Source organism: Equus przewalskii, chromosome 21 (assembly GCF_037783145.1).
Source record: "Equus przewalskii isolate Varuska chromosome 21, EquPr2, whole genome shotgun sequence".
Classification (NCBI taxonomy): Eukaryota; Metazoa; Chordata; class Mammalia; order Perissodactyla; family Equidae; genus Equus; species Equus przewalskii.
In genome coordinates, this window is record NC_091851.1 from 38097442 (window position 1) to 38118701 (window position 21260).

Below are 21260 nucleotides of genomic sequence, written 5' to 3' on the forward strand. Positions count from 1 at the left end.
ACCCCACACGCCAAGTGACCAGTTTTCATCCTGTGGGGAGTATAATAAAACAGGGCAAGGATCCTTTCCTTCTATTTCACACTCCTGTAATTATGCTCCGTTCTTAAGAAAGCATTCAGTCCTTTTAGATAGTATGTGTATTAACACACACCCAGGCTCTAACCCCCACATAAAAACACGATCTGGGGATCACAGAGGCACAACTGCTGCTCGACCAGGGCAATTCTGCACAACCCACCCCCCACCCACCTGCTGAGGAGCAGTGGGAATCAGGCAACACCCGGAGACAGCTAAGGCTGTCACAAGTAGGGGAGGGAGGGGCTACAGGCATCTAGCGAGCAGACACCAGGGCTGCTGCTAAACATCCTATAATGCACAGGACGGCCCCACAATGAAGAGCGACTCAGCCCAAAACGTCACTAGTGTCGAGGCTCAGAAACTCTGCTCTACACCCTGGCTACCGGGAACCCCTCTGTGGGCGGGGAAGAAATACTCCCCACCTAACGCTGTGGACAGCTGGACATTTGCTAGAATTTTGCAAGGGGTACTCAGATGGGAAGCTTTACTTCTAGGTTTGGAAGACTTGATTTCCTTTAAAAAGAAAACTATTCAAACAATAAATACACTCGAAGCACACTCGAAGAGTACAAAAAGGTTGTAAAAAGTAAGTCTCCTTTCTACCCTGGCCCCAGTCAGCCAAATCCCTTTTGAAGAAGGCAACCACTGTCACTAGCTTCTTTTATGCTCTGCCAAAAGTATTCTAAGCACGCAGAAGCACGAGTGCATGCATGGCCTCTTCCTCTCCCCCTCCCCGACCCCAAGCGGCAGCATATTCTGTACACCGCTTTGTACCTCACCTCTTCACTTAAGCATCATGGTGATCATTCCATTTCAGCACACACAAATCTGTCTCTCTCTTTTCAACAGCTAAACAGGACATAATATGGTCCACTGAAAGACAATGAGGTGCTCCCAATATTTTGCTACAACTGAAAATGCTGCAGGAAATTTTGTACATATAAGCTTTTGGGCAATACATTCAAGAAAAGCTCAGTAAATTACTAGCAGAATTGCTGGGTCATAATGGTATATACCTTTAAAATTTTGATGGAGGATTTCCTTTTGGGTAATACAGTAACAAAAATGTAACAGGGAGCTGAGTCACTCAAGCGCTCCATGTAGACGCTTTAATGACAGTGTTATGTCCCAGAGGCACAGCATATACCTTGCAGCTATTCATAAACTAGGTCGGTCACAGGAAGCACCCAGAAGAAGTCAGTTCCTTTTATGACTTTGCTTTTAACCTTGGGGAGCCAGGGCAATCAAGACTATAGGGTAAAAAAGACAGATCATCACAAGCATGGGTGAGGGTGTGGAGAGACTGGACCCTCGCACCGTGCTGGGGGAGGCACAATGGTGCGGCTACTTTGGACAACAGTTTGGCAGTTCTTTAACATGCTAAACATAGAGTGACCATATGATTCAATAATTCCACTTCTGGGTATATATCTAAGAGAACTGAAAAAACAAGTCCACACAAAAATGTGTATAGCATGTTTGCTATGAATAATAGCACTATTCATAATAGGCAAAAAGTGGAAAAAATCCAAATGCCCATCAACTAATTAATGGATAAACAAAATATGGTATATCCACATAATGGACTATTATTCCGCCATAGGAAAGAGTGAACTACTGATCAAGCGCTATAACATGGATGAACCTTGAAGACACTAAGTAAAAGCTAGTCACAAAAGACCACATATTGTATCATTCCATTTATAGGAAACGTCCAGAACAGGCAAATTCATAGAGACAGAAAGCAAATTAGTAATTGTCAAGGGTGAGGGGTAGAGGTCAGAAGGGTCAGACTGCCAATGGGTGTGAAGTTTCTTCTGGGGGTAATGAAAACATTTTGAAATTAATGATTGTTGTACAATTCTGAATAAAAAAAATCACTGACCTGTAGACTTTAAGAGTGTATTCCACAGTAAGTGAATTCTATGGTATGTGAATTATATTTCAATAAACCTGTTATTAAAAAAAAAGGATGTATGGAAAGTACCTTGCATACTCTAGCTACTCATTGAAAGTAGCCTTCTTTGGAAAGCGATAAACTGAAACTCAGGGTAATCTAACGTGTTTCAGGTGGAATAGAATTTTTCAAGAGAACTCAGCGGTTCATTTTATCTGTTCGTTTATTCAAGTGTGTAGTTCAGTGGTATTCAGTGTGTTCACAACGCTGTGCCATGGTTCATTCCTAATTTGTTAGAACCTGAAAATCAGTCTTTTGATTAACAAATCTATTAACTGCTACTCCATCCTGAGTCATTTCCAGGAGCTCTGGAGAGTAAGGAGGAGGGAAGAATAGTTCTCCTCCTTAAGAAACCTAAGCCACTCTGGGGAAGAGAAGAAACGCAGTGAAGGAGGTCATCACCACATGACTTTCAGAGACAGCAAGAAAAACGATCCCTGGGAACAAGCTTTCCAGAGCAGCTTCTCCCCAGTATTTTACAGATACAGGAAATCCTGGCTTTCAGGGATTAAAAAAAGATCTAGAAATGAGTAAAAACAGATTGAATATATTTTTAAAAATCCAAAAAACAAAACTACAGGGTCACAAAAATGACTCAGGAAGTAACATTAAATGGCAAAGCCAGTCGTTCACCATGAGCGTTCATGACAGTCTAACATGAACGACAGACCGTCTAACAATGAGCACGATGCCACGTCCTACGTGTCCTCCTACCTCGGACCTTGCTTGCAGTGAAAAGAGTGAATGAACTTCACCATCCTTAAGCACAAGCAGACACAGCAAAGTTCCCCTACGTTCAGGATAATCTCTGATTGCTTGTCTCAAGTAAGAGTCGCATTATGGGAATCTACTTCTTCACTCCTACATCAAATTACTACTTAACACTCTGGAAAATTCTATAATGGGAACAGCTGAAAACAAAATATAACCAGGAGGGCGAGAACGTAGCACAGTTGGCTAGGAGCAGAGGCCCTGGAGTCAGAGCTGGTGTGGGAATTACCAGCGATGGGACTTTGGGCAGGTAACTTCACTTCTCTGAGTCTGTTCCCTCATCTGTAAATGCAGTGCAACCACAGAGCAGTAGCACGTAACAACGGGTTCTCCTGAGAATTAAATTACATTGGGGGTGGGGGTTACTATGTGCCATAAAAAAAGGTGATCTGGCATTACGAAGACTGGGAACTCTCACAAATCATAAAGCCCTAAAAAGAGAGGTCACTTTCCCCATCCCCATTGTCTTCATCTTCTTTGCAAAGGTCTCCGGGCCTAACAGTGCCTGGAACAGACCAGAGCGGATCAGGCAGGCGGTCATGCTCTGTTGAATGGCCCGATGGATTAGGCTGCAGATGCACGGCAGAACTGGGGAACAATGAATGAAAACCACAACCGTGAAGGCATTCCAAAGTTCATGTGGACTCTGTCTCCAGGAACGTTGGCTTTATCTGGAGCCTTGTTGTTTCATAAGCCCAAGAGTGTTCTAAACTACACCTGAGGGTACAATTACCTCAAACCTCACTGTCTACATTGTCATGTAAATTCACACTAGGAATCTAAACAGGTTTTTGCTTACCATTTAGAGGGATTAAACAGCATCAGAGGAGGTTCAAATATATAAACTGAAACTGGTCAAAAAAGAATAGCCACATTTCAGAAAATATACCATTGGTGAGCTTTTTCCGTGATAAGGCTAATATTTTTTAAAAGGAGGCACAGTGAATTTAAGACATTGACATTTATAGCCGTAGCTCGACGCTTACTCTTGGAGGCCCAATTATCATCCCTGTCCATCTTGTAAGTGTCATGTCTTCGTCATCTTCTAGACCCCAGCTAACTGTGCCATCTCCTACTCCTTTCTGGCCTTCTTCGAGTTCTTCCAACAGTCGGAAATTGCGAGGGACTTTTACTCCTAAAATAAATGGAAAGAAATTCAAGATACTAGCAACTCCAGGGGAACCTGTAAGCCTAGAGCTAGCTGCTCATTATCACTACCTGGGAATAATGATGCTAACATGCAAAAAATTGCTGATATCTCCTGTACCTCAAACTTGCTGTTTACAAAGCTATCTGTATCAACACGCACAACCAGAAGGGCGGGCACACAGTTCTGTCACAAGTGAATGATGACTAAAGCAGGGCTAGACAACCAAGCCGAGACAGACTCCCCCCCCATCCCACGGCTTTGACAAATTTCTTAAAGGGTTCACATGTCGAATAATTTGGGTCCACCAGTTTATGATGAAAACCATCAATATCAAGTGCTAACAAAAGTGTCTTGGAAGAACAGAGGCTACTTCTTTTGTTTTGTTCTTATTACACATTTCTGAGGCTAGGGTATGCTAATTTGTTGGAGTGACTCTCAAACTACCTTAGGAAGAACAGCCGCCCAGGCAGTATTAAATTATAACAACGGTGTCCTCTTGATCAACTAAGTCAATGAAGGTGAATTTACAATTATTTAAGCCATAGTTTCTCTCTTAACTTGTGCAAAAGATCAAAGAGGGCAGCCAGCTCTCTGATTTACTTGTTTCCAAATATCCCAAAGCCTGGTGAGTAGCTCACGGAAGCAAGCACACAAAGATATCTCACAGGTTGGAGCCAGTACACCCGACTTCAGGCCGAGGCCTGAGCTGGGTCTGGACGTCTTCCAGAATGGAGCTGGGCCCTGGGGCCAGAGGGCGGAGAGGCTGTGGGGGGCAGGGGACCGACTGCCTCCCACCCAGCACCTGGGCACAGAGCAGCACTCCTAAGGCTGCTCTCCGACCCAATCCTGCCGGCCTCTCCCTCCTTCTCCCTCTTTCCCTGGCATTTGGACTATTTCCTTTGGAAATATCTCAGGATCTAGACAAGTTACAAGCTTTCTCTGCCTTAAGTGTTGAGCTGCCAAATGGCCAGATTCTCAGAGGCAAGCAGTATTCAACATATGACTGTGAAGACAGACCCACGGGAGGGGCTCGAGACAGCGGGAGAGGCCCTGTTCGCAGTATATCTCAGTACTTCCCAAAGCGTGAGGCAGACGCTACTATTAGTTCCATTGCAATAAATAGCTGAGCATCTTCTACATGTCAGGTACTTCTACATGTCACTGCAGAATAAGCAGGGAACAGAACAATGCCTGCCCTCACGGGGCTTACCTTCTAGTGGGAAATACATATTGACAAAATAGGCAAACTGTGCAGTGTGACAGCTGGTGGTGGCCTGCAGCAGAGAGTAATGGGGGAGAGGCGGCACAATCTTAAACAGGTAGTCAAGGAAAGCCTCACAGCAATCAGGCGTCACGACAGGAGACCTGAAGAGGGCGGAGCCTGACTTGCGGACAGTGAGTGGAGCATCCCGGGCTGAGGAACAGCAAGTGCAAAGCCCCTGAAGTAGGGCCTTGCCCAGCGTGTCAGAGAACAGCAAAGACGCCAATTTAGCTAAAACCAAGTCTGCGAGATGGAAGCGCAGCAGGAAACTCGGGACTCCAACTGTTACCGAGTGACACGAAGAGCCACCAGAGTTCTGAGCAGAGGAGTGACGGGACCTAACTTGTTTTTATTTTTTTATTTTTATTTATTCATTTTCTTTTTTTGAGGAAGATTAGCCCAGAGCTAATATCTGCCGCCAATCCTCCTCTTTTTTGCTGAGGAAGACTGGCCCTGAGCTAACATCCTTGCTCATCTTCCTCTACTTTATATGTGGGACGCCTGCCACAGCATGGCTTGCCAAGCAGTGCCATGTCCGCCCCTGGGATCCGAACCAGTGAAGCCCGGGCCACCAAAGTGGAACGTGCAAACTTAACTGCTGCACCACCGGACCGGCCCCTTGACTTGTTTTTAACAAGCTCCCTCTGACTGCTGTGGGAAGAATATGGTGAAGGAGCTAGAGCAGAAACAGCTGGGAGACTACTGCAACAACCCTATCAAGACATAATCCTGGCTTGGACCAAGGTGACAGCAGTGCGGGTGGTGAGAAGCAACACAACCCTAGATATTTGAGAGGTCTGAGCTGGTAAGATGCGCTGTGAGGAGCCTGGGAAATGTGTGAGGAGGCCGCCATGGCGCTCACGCTTCTGGCCTGAGCCACCGGAAGGATGGAGTTGCTAGCGGCGCATTTGATGATCGCAGGCGGTACATGGCGGACGCTGTACTGTACAGTCATGGATTTAAGAACAACTTATTTGGGGCAAGTAATATTATACTAACTTCCCATTTACGACGATTGTACAAGTTTCCTTTCAAAATAAATATAAGTCAGTTGATTGAAGAAAAATATTAAATAGCACAGACAGTACTTGAAAGAAAGCAGCAAACACCTGAAAGCACATTTGAATGGTTCATTTGGAAAACACTGGCCTTTTTCATTCACAGAATAGCCAACTGGATTATTCAGTTATACTGGATTAAGTCTCCTCCAGCAAACACAAAACTGAAGGATGTCTGTGACATTATAAGCAAAAAGCCAGACAATACAATGTCTTGTTCAGAAAGAGTTAAATCTAAATCTTTAATAATCTAACTAATTTGGCTTAGGGGAAAAAAAATCACTGTGCATTACTATTGCTATTACTACTGGTTAATTTATAAGCCTGCACTAGTAAAAAATGACTACCCTAAGAGCACAGAATCAGTGAAAGGAAGACCGACAAGTATCTGATGTGCTTGTTCACAGATGGCATAATGGGCTGCACTGTATCCCCTCAAACCCGTATGTTGAAGCCCTAATTCCCAGCACCCCAGGATACAACTATATATGGAAAGAGGGCCTGTAAAGAGGGGATTAAGTTAAAATGAGGCCCTTGGGTGGGCCCTGATCCAAGCGGACTGGTGTCCTTATGTGGAAATTCAGACACACAGAGACAGCAGGAAAGCAGCATGCATGGGGGAAGGACCATGCAAGGACACGGTGAGAAGGAGCCGCCTGCAAGCCAAGGGGAAAGGCCTAGAAGAAACCAAACCTGCCGACACCTTGAGCTTGGACTTCCAGTCTCCAGAACTGTAAGCAAGTACATTTCTGTGAAGCCACCCAGTCTGTAGTATATTGTTATGGCGGCCCTAGTGAGCCAATACAGATACTAAGTGACATCTGAAGAAACTTAAGAAAATTGGAAAGGGTAGAGACCAAGACGGTAACAGTGGCTATCTCTGGATGCAGGGATTATGGGTGATCCCCTCCTCTCTCCCTTTGCCTATATTTTGATTTCATTTACCATGATCTCATGTTATTTGCATAAAAAACAAAACAACTTAGGAATCTTGTCAACCACACTGTAGGCAAGGGCCTACCTCTGGGCCTTTGCACTTGCTATTCCCTCTGCCTGGAACATTCTTCCCCCAGACATCCATCAGTCATGCTCTCTCACCTTCTTCAGGTCTTCAGTTCTATGACACTGACTGCAACAAGGATCAAGGATTCTCTAAGACTGGGAGTCTTAGAAAGGTATTCCCTAAGTGACTAACTTTAAGTGGCCCATGTTCTTTAATGTTACCAAAACTTGTTCAAGTCAAACGAACATGGCAAAGCACCGCAGCTCCCATCATTACTCAACGGAAGTCACACGTGTGACCTCTACTCCGAGTTGCTGTTTTCAACAAGATAAAAAATGTGCTACTTTCTTGCGTCAGATACTTAAGTCAGGCTGGACTAAGTACTTCTGGTATGACTATTCCTCTCGTAAACTTTAGCAAAGAACATCCTTGTGGCTAGAAGGGTTACCTCTTCCTCTAACAGCCAGATCTGATTAAGAAATCCTAATCCACGTATCACAAGCTCCTTGCTATTGGTTTCACAACAGGGAGTGAATTCAAGTTCTATCTGAGGCTTGATTTTTACTTGTGAAGCAGGGGAATATTCTGTTAGTAGAGAATCCTACACTTCCCACAGACATTTCCACTGGATCAGACACGCAATTACCGAAAAACAGTGTGCAAAGCCCACACACACCACTGCACAAAACAGCAGGCAGCTCCGTCAGCCTCACCGTGTCTAGGTTAGCATGTCCAACAGTACCTGAGCTCCAGAGGGCAAAGTCAGCTTTTTGTTGTTTTTGCAGTAGTGACATTATAGGGTGATTCAATGACAAAATAGGCATCAGAAACAGTTTAATCAATGAAAAATTTTGGATTGGCCAATATCTATTAGGCAGTCTAGAAATATTCCGAGCAAGAGGTGGAATATACACATAAATATCAGAATAACTGTGCTATATACCGATTAATTACAATAAGCATTTATTCTATTTGAACAGCAGTTTTCAGACTTTTTTGGTCTCAAGACCCCTTTACATTATTGAAAATTACTGAAGATTTCAAAGAGCCTTTGTTTATGTACATTACAGCTACTGATATTTACCGAATTAGAAATTAAAACAAATTTTAAAAATATTTAATTCATTTAATACTAACCACAATAAACTATTACCTGTTAAGACAGATAACATACCTTATGAGATAACTATATTTTCCAAAGAACAAAAGAAAAATAGTGAGAAGAGTGGTACGGCTTTGCATATTTCTTTAATGTCTGGCTTAAAACAACTGGCAGTGTTCAGAACTGAGGTGAGCTGGAGAACACACGTCCTGTCTAAAGGGGACAGTCACGCCTTTGCTCTGGCCAAATGTCTCTAGGTCAGATTCTGCTTCTGGACCACCACTTTGCAACATCTAGTGTCACCTAATTGTTCTCAAAAATCCATGAGCCCTAACATCCTAGGTTTAGCTCAGGCTGGCTTAAACCCCGTCTTTCGTCAGAAAGGGCAGTAAAGATTGATAAATGTTGGGCTAATCTAGCGTTGGGCAGTTAAGTACTCTGTTAACCTTTACTTAGCTAAATCTTGAAGAATTTAAGTCCACAAATTGGATAGCTTCTAAAGGAAACTGTTACTTTTTAATTCACTTTTTCTAAGCCATAACTTTATTTTCACTCAAAAATTGATTAAAAGTCAACTTTAGGGAACAACAATACCTCAGAGAAATCAGGAATTACAAAAAATTTACAAATCATGGAGTGGTTCACTTAGCTTTTTCTGGTAATTAAACAGAAGTGGCTAATCAACACCCGGTTAGCTGACATACTGCATTCTCCTAGGTCAGGGTCCACTCTGGGCTCACCATGTTTAATGTAAAACTGAGCTCACTCTGCACTTACATGCAAAAACCCCACACATTTCAGGACTGCAACTAAAAAAGAAATTTGCTAAGCTTTTTACCTGCTTGTCAAAATTTTCCTGTACATAAATTCGGCAGTAACATACATGTACACACACATCTTCTTTCAGCACCAGAATTATCCAACACTTATCCAAGACCATGCTAGACCTTGTAGGGGCTATAAAAGAAACAAAAATAGAGGCCTCCCAATCAGAGTATAAAGTCTCACTATAGAAACTAGATATACACATACAGTTTCATGAAACAGGGGCTGGCCCAGTGGTGTGGTGGTGAAGTTCACATGCTCTACTTCAGTGGCCCAGGGTTTGTGGGTTCAGATTCTGGGCATGGACCTATACACTGCTCATCAAGCCATGCTGTGGCTCATCAAGCCACATGCAAAATAGAGGAGGGTTGGCACAGGTGTTAGCTCAGGGACAATCTTCCTCAAGTAAAAAGAGGAGGACTGGCAACAGATGTTAGCTCAGGGTCAATCTTCCTCACCGAAAAAAAAAAAAAGTTTAATAAAATAAAACAGTATCAAAACATATGAAAGAAATATAATCTATCATAGGACAATGTTTCTTAACCGTTGACGGGGTCATAGATCCCTCTGAATTTGATGAAAGTTATAGAGGAGGGGCCATGTTGCTAAGAGGAAGTGGACTTTATCCTGTGGGTAATTAGTGGGGAGCTGCAAAAGTCTCTGAGTAGGGAAAGAGATGAGGCAAATCTCCTGGGTAACGTCCAGGATGGGATGGAAGGACTGGAGGCCACGTTTGGATGTGCTACTAACACGTGGGGATCCACAGCGAGGAGCACTTGCCTAGAGCAAATGCCCTAAGGGGACATGTCATCGGACTTCTGATAGGCATAGATGATGGGAAACAGAAGGAAGCTAAGAGATTTGAGGCAGCACATATTAATCTGCATGACTATGGTGGTAGTTCCCATTTTTACAATGTGACACAAAAACAACTGGCCTTTACATGGTAGGCTTTAGACAAATATTTGTTGAAAACTCAAAAAATTGAGCAAAGGATAAAAAGGTATGCGTACTCCACTTGATAAAGATAAGCACAAAGTCAATCCGTGCTTCCCTGTGTGTGCTCACACACATGATCTTCAGATGCCACAGACAGAGAGTCACAAACAAGGACAGCTGGTCTACCAGGCTGTTTTAAAAAGGCTGGTCAGAGTAATGGCTAAGACACCTCCCACAAATAAGAATCAGAGTATGCTTCAGGGAAAATTCTGTAATCTCTCAGCAGAGGGCTCAGAGCACAGGCCTGGGATCAAGTCCTCGCTCTGCAACTCCCTAGCAATCTACTGTGTGACAGCGCAAGGTGCCCCGAGCCTCAGCAAAACAGGGACCCCAACACCGTCTCTGTAGATGGCAAGGAGGAATCGATGAGGCAGACCCTGTAAGGCACCTGGTGTAACAGCTAGCACAGGGCACTGAGGCACCTTCATCAGCACATTGTATTAGCCATCATGAAATAAGAAACAAAACCCTTCACTTGACCCCATACCCCCCCAGCCACCATCTTGTCTCTGTCCCTTCCTAGGAAACCTCAAAAGGGCTGTCCAGACGCGTCGCCTGCAGTTCCCCACCCTACCTGCACCTGCTCCAACCAGGCTTCCCACCCAGTCACTCACAAAACTGCCCCCGGAGGCAGCCCTCTCCTCAGCCCCGGAGCTCTGAGCCTGAGCAGCACCTCGTCTCTCCCTCCTCCCTCCCCGATGCTGGCCTCGCCTCCCTGATTCCCACACACTGGCTGCCGGCCTCAGGGCACGGCCCCCAGACTGCGTTTCTGTCCACTCTACTCCCCAAGTGATTTTACGCAGACCAAGGAAGTGCTGACTCTCCAATGTACATTTTCAATTAACAGCCTCCCAGACCTCTCTATTCAGATGCCAAATAGGCCTCTCCAACTTAAAACCCTTCCAACCAGAACTCCCTTGCACTCCTCAAAAGAAAAAACTACCCACTCCTCCACCTCAGTATATGGCACGAACATTTACCAGATTGCTCTGGCCAAAAATCTTGGAGTCATGATATGAAATCTTTCCCTTACACCCCATATCCAACCCATTTCCAAAGAGATCTCAGATACGACCATTTGCACCATCTCCACTCCGGCCGCCTCAGCTTCCTCAGTGGTTTCTTAGTGCACGTGGTCTCTACCCACAGCCTGTTGGTCGGTGAGCCTTTCAAGGTATGTTAGAGCCCGTCGCCCCCTACTCAAAGCCCTCGCCGGCCTCCCCCTGTAAGCAGCACCCGTCTACCTCCTCAGCTCGCCTACAGAGCCCCACCTGCCTCTCCCACAGCAGTTCCTACCACCCTCTGCTTGCTTCTTCACCCTCTGCCAGCCACCGCACCCATCTTTAAGTTCCTCAGCAGGCAGCCGACCTTCTGCCCTCGCACTCGCCGTTCCCTCACCCTCGAATTCTGTCCGGAGCTGTGAAGGGCTGGCTGCCTCCCTTAGTTCTCATCTAAGGTCTAACTTCCCATCCCCTTATCTTGCTTTATTTTTCTTCACTGCACTCATCACCACTTGACATTTTACGTTTACTCATTTCCACTTCATTAGTTGTTTACTGTCTGTCCCTCCCATCTGAACACAAGCTCCACGAGAGTAAGACTTCATCTGTTCTGTTCACTGCTGAATTTCCAACAACTCAAAGAGTCCTTTGCCAAAGTGAGCACTCAAATGCTTGCTGAATGGACGAATGGGTGGCTGGGTGTCAGCTGGGGATGGTATTTCAGAATGAATAATGCTCCATGTCACAAAATTCTAACAGGTTTATTTCTGAAAATATAGCAGGAGAACATGCACAGCACTATTACAAGGGAGTCTAATATTATAAAGGCTATCAGAGGGGCTTAGCATGGATTTTAAACAGCCCAAGACAAGTCATACATTAAATTCTGAATATAATGATCTTAAGAAGAAATATGAATCTTAACTCAGAAGCCAGGCAGTCTTCAGAGGTCTCCTCAGAGCCCCCCCTCCCCCATATACCTTCACTCTCACATAACGTCTGTGCTGTATTTTTTACTTTCTTTAAATTTTCTTTTCTTTCTTTTTTATTGTCTGACTCACTCTCTGAGCTTCTCAAGTTAGAGCTGTGACTCACTCAGCCCTGCTTCCCAGAATCTGGTCCGCCGTCTGGCATCTAATGACACTCAATACAGGCTCCCTGATTGAAGCAATGGCAGTCTCTCTGCCTCTCCTACTGTAAACTCTAATGTGGTCTACTGTGACCAAGATACTGGGGACCGATACCAAATAACTGAGCCACCTAAGGCTTTTTATTTTGAGATAATTAAAATTTCATTTTTTTTAAATGAAGTGTAATCAAGACTTTTAGGGAAACTTACTTTCTTCTTAAAATGAGGGAAACCTGGTTGTGCACCCAAACCACACAAGTCAAGGATTCTTCACTACAAAGTGAGCCGATGCACAAAATACATACACGAAAGCAAGTTACCGACATTCCAAACCCTTTAGAAGTTGCACATAAAGTTAGTACATCAATATTTTCTACAAAGCAGGAGCGTTTAACTCCAAGTGGCCTGACCACACCCTAGTTCTAGGCCTTCAGGGGCTGTCCAGGGACACAGATCCAAACGCTGGTCAAGTTCAGAGGCCTGCAGACCCTGAGAGCGCATCTGTCCTAAGTGAGGACGTCATCCCATCCCAAATGGAGAGGACAAGCTCGAAGTCGTGGCAGGTTAATTCAGACATAAGATTTCAGTGAATACGTTAACAAACTAAATCCACATATGCCCCCAGACAGAAGCTAACAGATCAGAAAGATTCAAGAATGCTAACATGTGTTTTATTCCTACAGCACTTGAATCCATTAAATCAACCTAAATCTTAAGAGTCCTAATATTTCTGTGTGAATCTGACCCCTAAAAGGCAGCTTCAAATGACAATGTAACGGATGTCAAAATGGACTCTGGTTAATCTTAATAAAGTGTAACTATTAAGAAGTTACCTATGCAAATGTTAAGATAACTTCACCAAGGTGCTAAAATATCACAGTAATCCAAGACTTTTTAAAAGAAAACATCTGTTCCTGTTACTTCAGAATTCTTCTTTCCAGAAGGATTTTTCCTGGATCTGTGTCAGTATAAAAAGTCAGCCAGTTATTCTCTTGGCTAAATATAAACTGAAAAGTCAGCAGCTGCAGGACATTACACAGAAAATACGACAACCAGGTTGAAAAGGCATAAATACTTGATAGGGTTTTACACCATGTAATAGTAAAACATTTAATGCAGTCATTTGAAACACAGCAACATACTAAAATATTTGTGGTACAAAAAGGATTTTGAAGCCCTTTAAAACATCAACATCTTTTAGGAAAATCATGGCCACAGAGCAGTAGCTCTGACAGCATGCCAATCTCAGGAAACCCTGGTCTGGCCTGGGTCTTGAGTTAAAATGGCAGAGCCTCACAGGCGGCTCCTGAACGCTGCTAATTAAAACTGGTTTGGGTGCCCATCCAAGGGAGGCAGTGAGCTGGGGGCCTGCTGCTGCTCCTATTTCGGAAAATAACGAGGCCTGGAAGGTGATGCACCTAGATTCAACGTTCCTGAAAAGGGGCCCTCAAGCCGGGGCAGTAACTCAGTCCTCAGCAACAGGCCAGTGCAGCCTGGCTGCCTAGTTAGTGCCTGCCCAGGGGAGCATATATTCTCTCCTCTACAGCAAAGGTTCTTTGAGTATGGCCCCCAGACCTGCGGCCCTGCAGGCAAATGCTAGAAACGTCAATTCTCAGGTGCATCCCAGAGCACTACCCTACACCACAGAGCTACTGAATCTGAAACTCCGAGGGGCCTGCAGCGGAACGAGCCCGCCAGGTGTTTCTGATGCACGCTAGTTGGAGAACCACCCATCTCGGGGAAGAAACAGAGGCAATCTATCATTCTTCACAGTCCAGACAATGTGACAACAAACAGCTGGTCACAAAAGGCAAGGCCCTGTGTTTCTCTGCTGCTAGGGTGGTGACAAGGTAAAGGTCAGATTTTCGCGGACGGGCGGAGACGAAGAATAGCACGCAGGAAGTATGTCAGGAGAGCCAGGGAAGGAGGGCAGCGTGAATTCTACGCTGAAGGCCTTCCAGAAATACCAACTATCAGGATGAGGGCTCGTCTTGAGGGGCTGAGCAGCCACTTTTGCCTCTGCCCTATCAGATGCACAGTTTATCCAAATACGTCAAATTTATCTATTTGCCTACGTCAAGGTGAGACCCTGGATTAATTCGTTGCAACATTTAATATTTATGAGGCACCTATTACATGTCAGGGACTATGCTGGGCGCTAGGGACTTAGAGAACAAGACAGAATCCTGCCCTAGTGGAAAGACACAGAAAATAGGAAAGACACAGAAAATAGGAAAGAAAATAAGAAAACTTCAGATAAGGCGAAGCACTTTAGAAGAGACGAGAAGAGAGACGTGATAACGACCGAGAAGACGGTACTGAATGTGGTGGTCAGCGATGGCCTTTCTGGAGAGCTGAGACCCGAAGAGTGAGCAGCAGTCTGTCACGTGAAGATCTAGGACAGAGGGTTCCTGAAAGGGGAAGAGCAAGAGGACACGTGTGTGTCATATCGCGCGAGGTCAAGGGCCAGCAGAGGGCCTTACGGGCCCCGGAAAAGAAACCGATGTCCTCCTAAGCGCAGTGGGAAGGGCCTGGTGCAGGGGAGGTGCAGTTTCCATTTCACGTCTGTAAGCGATCATTCTGCCTCCTCTACGGAGAATGGACTGGAAAAGGGCAGGGCTGGAGGCAGGCGGCTTTTGCAGTCTTCCAGGCAAGAGAAAGGCGGCCCTGGCTGGGCAGGAACGACAATAACGCCGATGGAGAGGAGGACCTGGCATCTATTCTGGGGTTTCACCTACCGGACTTGTGATGGGTGCATGTGAGGATGAGGAAAGAACCCTCCTTGACAGTCATTACTGTCTACCCATGAAAGAACCCATGAGCCGAGGCAGAGGCGTCAGCAGACCTGCCACTGCCTGAAGGAGCCTGAGATGCCTAGCTGGAGCAGAGGCAACAGGGCTGAAGAATGAAAACGTGGCCAAGAGCGGGTGTCCTGGAGCAGCAATGCCCTGGTTCTGTACCCTGGCTCTGCAGGTCACTGGCTCTGAGCCTCAGGCAAGTCAGTTTTGCTCTCCAGGCCTCAGTTTCTCACCTTCAAAATAGATACCTGCTTCAAAGGGTTGCTGTAAGAAATGAGATGACGTATTTAATACAGCGTCTAGCACAGAGTAAGGCCTAGAAGTCTAGCTTAAAAAGAAGTCTGAAGGGCTTGCACGTAAATGAAGACAAGGACCTACTATGCACATGACATGAGGGGGCGCCAAGCCCACTGAGTGTGAGTTACTGAGTACAAGGTATAAGCAAGAGCTGTTTAAAAACGGACTTCACTCTCGTCAGACAGCACGTTACCCAGAACGGGATCAATAGCAGCCAGGGATGCTACAAGAAGGGTCCCTGCTACAGTTGGCAGATGTTTCTCAGTAAAGCCCTTTCTCTCACCAAGATTAGACACTCTAAGACCTGGGAAGAGCATGTGCCCAAACGACGCCTTTCCATTTCCTTCCTAAGGTACTGGAGCAGGGTGGGGAGGGAACTGGAGTCAAAACCCCTGGGCTCTGGTCTGTCACCACTCCTCAGCCACCAGTCTCCCTCAGCAACAATGGGGGGGCGGGGGCCAACGCCTCTCCTGGCAGCTCGCCAGGTTGCGAAGAGTGTGGATGAGCTGACAACAGGTGAGTCAAAGCACTTGGAGAACTCTAAAGCATACACGTGAGGTAAGAGCATTAGTGTTAAAAGAGTCACTTCACCACGTGTGCTCTCTGGACTTCACTGCGCCTTTCAGAATTAAGCAGAGGACTCCTGACTCTACATTGTGTATTAGCCTTTCATCAAATTACTGCAGAGCTACACTGCAGGTGAAAGGCAGAGGGAGGGAGAAGAACGTGCTGGGGGAAAGAGGGTGGTTTTAACGTTACTGAGAAGGGGGAAATCACGGTCACCAGAAGGAGCTTTGGCAATCCCTAAGGAGAGCAGGAGCAGTGGCCCAACTAAGGGCCTCCCCCATGGCCGGAGCAGATGGCGGCTTCCTCCGCTGAGCACACGAGGCAGGCCTCTTGAACGCAGGGCCCAGGCTGTGCAAAAAGCACTTGGCTACAACCGGCACAAGAGGCTCACACGGTGAGACACATGGGAACCAGACCAGAGACCACAGGTTCTCACTGGCCACCTCCAGCTCTCAGGGGAACACCCATGAAGGGAGTGGAAGACTACTTAACCTCCATTGCCCGTACAGTTAAATTTCCACACGCCGAGGGCGTGGACGAGGCTACTCCAATGTATGCAAATTTAAAATCAGGCGCAGCCAGGGCTTCCCCTTCTGGCACTCGGTTTCTGGTTAACTGTCAGGGAAGCCTGTTGGGTGCTGGGTGAGAGGAAGGACCTGGCAGCCAAGGGCCACTGTTTGAGGAAGTCACCTGTCCCAGCACAGGCATCCTGAGAGATTAGTGGGCTTTTCACAGTTCCACCCTTTGGGATCTATGCAGAAATGACACGCTGCAGAACCAAGGTAGGTGGGGAGGTGTCGTAGCCAAGCGCTGAAAGCAGTAACCATAAAAAACTAAGTTCAGCCCTTACAGGAAGTCAAAGGCTTCACAGCTGTTTCCTGGCAACCAGGGACACAGATGAATCAAGAGGCTTGTTCTACACCTGACTAAGGAAGGCCTCAGGGCCCCGGACCACACCTGAAAGACTCTCAGGGTTAGAAAGCAGAGGCCTGCACACTCACTTTAGTTTAACCCAATTAAGGTCTTTCTGCTTCCATTCTTCACACTCTACATTCCTTTCCCTGCCTGGGGCACGGGTCCCATCTCGCCATGCCCCTCTATCTGAGAGTCTCATTCATTCCTTCAACAAGTATTTACTAAATGCCTACTTCATACCAGGCACTTGCTCAACGGCTTCCCTTCACACTGAAGACAATTCAAAGCCATATCCCTCCAACTGTCTCCTCAACAAGCTCCCTAAGTCCTTTACTTTATTCTTTGACATGCCAAGCTCGCCCGCCCTAGTGCCTTTGCACTCACTGTCTCCCCCTCCCCTGCCTGTGACACGCCTGTAACCCGTGTTGTAGGGCTGGCTCCTTCCATCATTTGCCTCAGTTCAAATGCCTCCCCCAGAGAAGCCTTCCCTGCCCACCTCTCCAGATGCCCTTTATCACATCACACAGTCTCCTTCAGAGCAGTCACTGCTGTCTGGCACCGTCTTAATTAGGTACTTCTTTAATGGCCTTCTCCTTGACTGGAACAGAAGCTCCTCAAGGACAGGAACTATGTCCACCTCATTCGCTATTCACAATGGGACATGGCAGGCCCTCAATAAGTAGCTACTGAATAAAGAAACAAAAGGGTTTGGGGAAGCCCATTTAACGGCGCCTCAAAGGCTGCTCCGCATCACGTGCACCATGGCGAGAGCTCCTGTGCGCCGCCAGCCAGCAGGTGGTGACGTTTTTCTGACCACCAGAGTATTTATGAAGCGCTCCTCAACTGGCAGGGCCTCGAGAGGTTAGAATTAAGTAGGTGTTAAACTGGATCGTAGGTAGCCAACCTCAAGTGACTGCCAGCAGGGCTGAGCTGCAATGCCACCATAATGCTGGCTGCTACGGACACACTGTACCCCCAGTTCACAGCAACCTGGCGGGGGTGTTCTTCTGCGGAGAAGTTCCCACGGCAGCCTGGCCTGACTCAGCCTCTCCTCTGACGGCGTCTCTGGCAGTATCCTGGCACAGGAATTGACTCAGCGCTGATCAGATGAAACCAAAATCTAGGAAAAGCATGTGTGGTCTCTGTCCTCCAGGAAGACCCCGCTGCTTTACGTGTAAAAGGCGGCCTGCGGTAGGTCACTTCAGCCCCGTCTCCTGCATCCAGCTCCCTCTACTCCCCACCCTGCCGCCGGTCAGACGAGGATGGCTCCTTGGGATACCAGAGGAGCAGCATCCTGGAAAGATGGACTCCCCTCACCCTGTCCACTTTGGGTCACCAACCCTCTCCTAACAGTGCTGCTGCTGCTGTGGCCTTAAACAGCTGGAGGATTTTGGTACCCACCTGGTGTCCCAGTTTACTTTCTCCATCAGAGGTCACCCACCATCACCCCATCTGGGAGGACCTGCTTGGCCAGCGTCACTGCCAGGCACCTCAGGGTACAGGCTCCTCACCAAAAGGGGGACACACAGTCCCCCCAAATCTTGCACTTCCAGAAACTGACTCTCTTGCCTCATCAGCCAGTCCGGGGGCCCTTCCTCAGCCTGCCTCCTCAAGAAGGCCACCTGAATCCGCCCTCCCCCCCACTGCCGCCCATACTCAATTGTAGAATGTTAACTCAAACAGACCCTCAGAGTCTGATTCTCTGGCCCATCTTAGGAGTGCAGAGCAGGGAATCCAACCTCAAGATAAATGCTGCCTCCCTGAACCCACAAGGGCCTGGAAGAACCACCCCCCCCCCCACCCTGGGCCCCGTCTGCAAAATGCAGCCCCCACTCCCATCCTGGAAAAAAGGGGGTGTGCTCAGCCTCCCCAAAGCCCACCCATGAGCTCTCATTTCACTTGTGCCTCTCCCCATGCCCATCCAGCCAATGGGGAACTCCCGAGCGAAGCCCACCATCTATCACCAACATCCAGAGGAGTGGCAGGCAACGCGGTCTCCGTAAGACAGACACTTCAGGGCAGGCGTCCCTCACCCAATAGAGGAGGAGACTTTTCTTCTCGAACAGAAATCTCTGAAACCTGACCTTTTCCCACTCCGCCCACCGCACAGGCCTTCCCTCGGTTGACCACCCCCCCCCCCCCGCCGTCCCCACCCCAGACACCTCCAAGGCTCCCAATTCACCTGTTCTTCCCCCAATATCGCGAGCTCCCGCCAAGTGCCTCAGTGAGAGCTTGCCCCCCAACATCTGTCTCCTCAAGCAGGTGCCCGGGAAGGACGGGGCCATTTCCCCACGGGCCGCTCCCACCACGTCCCTCCGGAAAAGGAGATGCTCTCCTCCTCGCTTACCCTGTGGAAAGGCCCTTAATCCCCCTAGAGCAGCCACCCCAAGCGTCCCCGTTTCCAATCAACATAGAGATCTCCTCAGCTAACCCCACCCCCGAAGCTAACGCTGGAGCTGTCCCCCTCACCAATGGGGGACCCCCTCAGTCACCCCTAGGACTCCGTTTCCTCCCCCTATCCATCCTGAGAGGCTTCTCTAAGTCCCCGCCAGACGGACATCCCATGGCTCACCGGCCCCCCAGCACCCCGTAAAGGGCTTCCGTCCGCTCTTGGGAACCTTCTCATCCTCCAGGGGACCCTCGATCTCCCCCAAAGAGCCGCCGGCAGGGCTCCTCGGCAGGGCCCCCGGGCTCGCCCCGCAGCGCCGAGGGGCCCGGCCCTTCCTCTCGGCGGGGCCCTCCCGCCGCCCGGGGCGCCTCGGGGCCTCGCCGCGCCGCCCACAGTCCCCCAGGCCCCCGCCCGTGCTTCCGGCCGCCGCCTGCTCCTCCTCCCCGCTCAGGTCGCCCGAGCCGCCGCGGCGCAGCCCAGCGGACAGAGGGGCGCGGAGACCCCGGCCCGCCGCACGGCCCTCTGCGGGTCCCCGGCCCCCGGCCCGAGCCCGCGCCCCCTCGGCTGGCCGGGCCCGGCGCCCCCGCTCACCCGAGCCCGTGGTGGCTGCCATCTTGCGTCGCTGTCGCTCGAAGGCCGGCCCCTTCTTCACCCCCCGCCCGGCCCCGGCCCCTTCTGCGCAGGCGCGCGCGCAGGCGCAGCCGCCGCCGCTGACGCCCGCCCGCGGACCGCGCGCCCCGCGGCCGGCAAGGGCGATCTCTGGGCGAAGGGAGAGGAAGTGTTTGTGTGCGCGAGGGCCCGGCAACCTGCAGGGCGCTCCGGCCCCGGGTGCGAGGGAGGGGCTGAGGGGCGTGGTGAGAAGGGCCGGGGTGGTGAAAGAAGAAGAAAAAGTTTTAAAAAAGCGCCTGTTTCGCTTCGGGCGTTTTCCTAAGTAGCTGGGTCTTCACAACATCTCTCCCAGCTCGGAATTAATGTGAAAAGTGAAGCTGAGAGGGGTTAAGTGATTTATCTAAACTCAGCTGTTAAATGGCTGAGTCAGAATTTGAACCCAGGCCAGATCGTCTTGCTTCCAGGGTCGATGCTCCCGGGCTAGAGGAGGCTTGTAGCTGGGCGGCTAAATGATTTGGGTGGCAGGGAAAACATTCACTCATTCATTCATTCATTCACGCATCAATCTATCTTTTCACCCAAATATTTAGTAAGCCCCTACTATGTGCCAGGCACTGTAAAGCAAGTCCCTGCTCTTATGGGCTTATATGCTAGTCGGAGACAGAGAGCAAGTAAACAAATAAATAGGATAGAACATAACTATGATATGATAGAGAGTAAACTGGGAAAGGGGCGGCACGGGGTGGTCAGGGAGGACCTTCTAAGGTGGTCACATTTCAAAGGAGACCTGAATGATGAGGAAGAAGTAGAGGGAACAGCATGTGCAAAGGCCCCGGGGACATATATTTGCAAATAAATGTTAAACCCAAGAAAAGACTTCTCTTTTATTATAAATGGTCTGAGAAGCTCTTATTTGGATGTAGAAACAGTTTGAGAGAGATGAAGGGACTGCTTCAAGGTCACACAGCTAAACACCAGCAGAGGAAGGACCAGGACTTCCAGGACAGAGGAACAAGGAAGCTGGAAGCCCTCACTCAGCACATCCAATTCATCCCCTTGTTCTGACAGCAATGCCTCCTAAGCATTTCTCAACTCCATCCACTTCTCCCACTTAAGGTAGGCTGCCCTTGTCTCCCACTTGGATGACCCCAGCAGCCTTCATTCTTGCCCCCATGGTCCCTTCTCTGTATGTCTGCTCAAAATGCTCTTCAGCTAAAACATTCAGTGGCTCCCCATTCCCTTGGGATAAAATACAGACTTTACAAATTGAACAGCCACAGAATTATCATCCAACAAGGACAATCATCAGATTGAAAGGGGGCCTAATATAATCTTGCCGGGACAACAAGCA

At 48.1% G+C, this 21260-nt stretch overlaps 1 protein-coding gene across 5 annotated transcripts in view; it reads right to left on the reverse strand.

Annotated features, from left to right (window-relative positions):
• The window catches only part of UBE2V1 (ubiquitin conjugating enzyme E2 V1), a 28685-nt gene extending 8621 nt beyond the window's left edge, over positions 1-20064 (reverse strand). Inside the window, exons 1-2 of one of the 5 annotated variants that reach the window (XM_070589439.1) lie at positions 19892-20064; positions 3793-3941 (exon numbers count right to left, since the gene is read on the reverse strand). In XM_070589439.1, the coding sequence (XP_070445540.1) occupies positions 3793-3941; positions 19892-19913 (171 nt within the window). In that variant the 5' untranslated portion in view covers positions 19914-20064. Of the gene's footprint in view, positions 1-3605; positions 3653-3792; positions 3942-19483; positions 19688-19891 lie in introns of those variants that run through there. The other 4 variants (XM_070589437.1, XM_070589438.1, XM_070589436.1 and 1 more) reach the window with 4 other exon arrangements.
• Positions 20065-21260: the final 1196 nt, after the last annotated feature.